The sequence below is a fragment of the Microtus ochrogaster genome, linkage group LG4 (genome assembly GCF_000317375.1).
Source record: "Microtus ochrogaster isolate Prairie Vole_2 linkage group LG4, MicOch1.0, whole genome shotgun sequence".
Taxonomy (NCBI): Eukaryota; Metazoa; Chordata; class Mammalia; order Rodentia; family Cricetidae; genus Microtus; species Microtus ochrogaster.
Window position 1 is genome coordinate 52,299,970 of NC_022030.1, and position 2,488 is coordinate 52,302,457.

The 2,488-nt window shown below is 35.9% G+C and overlaps 1 protein-coding gene across 1 annotated transcript in view; it reads right to left on the reverse strand.

Annotated features, from left to right (window-relative positions):
* Acsl3 (acyl-CoA synthetase long chain family member 3) overlaps positions 1-2,488 on the reverse strand; it is a 48,874-nt gene that overhangs the window by 8,532 nt on the left and 37,854 nt on the right. The window contains exons 11-12 of the mRNA XM_005361547.2: positions 2,163-2,237; positions 127-318 (exon numbers count right to left, since the gene is read on the reverse strand). Coding sequence (XP_005361604.1) covers positions 127-318; positions 2,163-2,237 — 267 coding nt within the window. The remainder of the gene's footprint in view (positions 1-126; positions 319-2,162; positions 2,238-2,488) is intronic.

Here is a 2,488-nt window from a genome sequence, read left to right on the forward strand (position 1 = left end):
AGACCAGCCTGGTCTACAGAGCTAGTTCCAGGACAGGCTCCAAAGCCACAGAGAAACCCTGTCTCGAAAAAAAAAAAGAAAGAAAGAAAGAAACTCAGCAAAGAAACAAAGAACTCAATGGCTCACCGATAATCTTCAGACAACCATCAGGATCAAACTCTCCAATATCTCCAGTGCAGAGCCACCGCTGCCCATTTTCATCTTCAAAGAAATCAGTCTGTGTTTTCTCTTCATTTTTGTAGTACCCCATTGTCACATTTTGGCCACCAATAAGAATTTCACCTCTGGGATGTGGTTTATCAGTATTAAAATAGCCACCTAAAAAGCACAAATAAACCATATAGGTATTACATAAAACTTCAAAACTATTAGTTTCTAAGTATAGATCTTATTTTAACCAATTAGAGTCCCAGGATAAATAAAGCAGATACTGTGGCTAAACATTATCAATAAGCTAACACCAAGCTTTCAATCATTCAATAATGAGCATCCACACTTTCTAAGCTACTATTTAAAAAAAAAATGAATATTCTAAATTCCAGCATCCTTCACCTATTATGTAAAATAATTACAAAGTTTCTACTTGGTCTAGAACAAATCCCTTCATAAAATCACACTAATATATACTTAGAAGCTTGTTCTTGCAGATAATTTTAGATTGACTGAGTTCAAATTTTATTGACTATTTCTAACGTATGCAAAAAACAGATGACAAATGTTATCAGTCTTAGAATCTTTAGAAAGGAGAGGTATGTCCCGATAGATCACAGATAATCCATCCATATGCTTTGATATGACACAAATATCTCTACAGTGGTTTTTATTTTAAATAGAATAAACAAAAAATTTTTATAGAATTAAAGTGCATTTTTTTTCCTTTAAAAAAAAAACACTTTGCTTGAAGCCCTCGGGGAAAAGGAAAATTATGATAATTCATATGGAATAAATGTGATTTTTTTTCTTCTACTAAGTGAAATTATGACTACTCTTTTATTACTATTCTTCTCCCTTCCCATCTCACCCCTGGTGCATGTGTTATGTGTATGTGTGTGTGCGCAAGCATGCATATGCATGTACACATAAACCACAGCATATATATAAAGGTCAGTTAATTCTGTTCTACAACCATGTGGGTTCTAGGGATTGACCTCAGGTCCTGAGGATCAGAGACAAGTGTCTTTACCTGATGAGCCATCTTTCTGGCCCTCCTAACTTATAACACTATTCATGTAGCACATTGCTCAAATTTCTGCTATCATTTTTACTTTAGGTAACTTATGTAATAAAATGATAACCAAGAGACTAGGGGAAACTACTCACTCAGCAAAGAGTTTGCTGTGTAAGAAGACATAAGGTCAACTGCCAAAAATCATATTAAAAAGCCATGCATGGTGCACAGGAATGTCATCTCAGCACTCAGGAGGCAGAGACGGAATCCTAGGGCTCACTGGCCAGCCAGCCTAGCCTAACCCACAGTCTCAGTTTCAGAAAACAAGGTAGACATGGCCTCTGAGGAATGCCATCCAGCCTCTACACACATATATACGCTAAGTAAAAAAAAAAAAATTCTATTCTTCGGAATCAATTCTGTCGGATTAAAGTTAGAAGGCAACAACAATTCTAACCACAGAAAGCCGACAAACTCATGAAAACTGAACAGTCAACTACTGAACCACACCTGGGTCAAGGAAGAAATTAAGAAAGAAATTAAAGGCTTCCTTGAATTTAATGAAAATAAAGAGACAACATACTCAAACCTATAGGACAAGATGAAAGCAGTGCTAAGAGGAAAGTTCATAGCACTAAGTGCCCACTTAAAGAAAACGGAGAATGCATACATTGGGGACTTAACAACACACCTGAAAGCTCTAGAAAAAAAAAGAAGCAGACACACCCAGGAAGAGTAGAAGACTGGAAATAATCAAACTGAGGGCAGACATCAACAAAAGAGAAACACAGAAAACAGTCCAAAGAATCAATGAAACAATTCTGAAGCATGCAAATTAAGTACATCTACTCAGGTCTATATAAACACAAGTAATATAATCAACAAAATGAATGCTTAAAATTTTACATTCTAAAATATGCAACAAAAGGAACTAGAGTACATTTCTATTTCAATCTTATAAAAGTTAATGTTCTGTTACTAAAATAAGTTTTACCTTCCTCCCAGTTCTTTAATTTGATTTCACAGCAAACTAATGGTGCTCCCACTCTGCCGGTATTGTAGTCCCACACTAAGAGGCAAAGGGAGAAAAAGTATTTGAGAACTGTGGTTAACCAATTGCTTCCTTTTCCTAAGTGATTTAAAATGATGATTTATCCTAAGCCTTGGATAGCCAGCCTCATCCCCAAGAGAATCCTTACAAATACAAGTGAGCCACAGGACGCATGCTCTGCTCAGCACAGGGACACTTTTTAAAGACCTGAATTATTACTGAAACTGATTTTACTTGTTATGCTGAGTTTGGGGCTTATTAAGACTTTT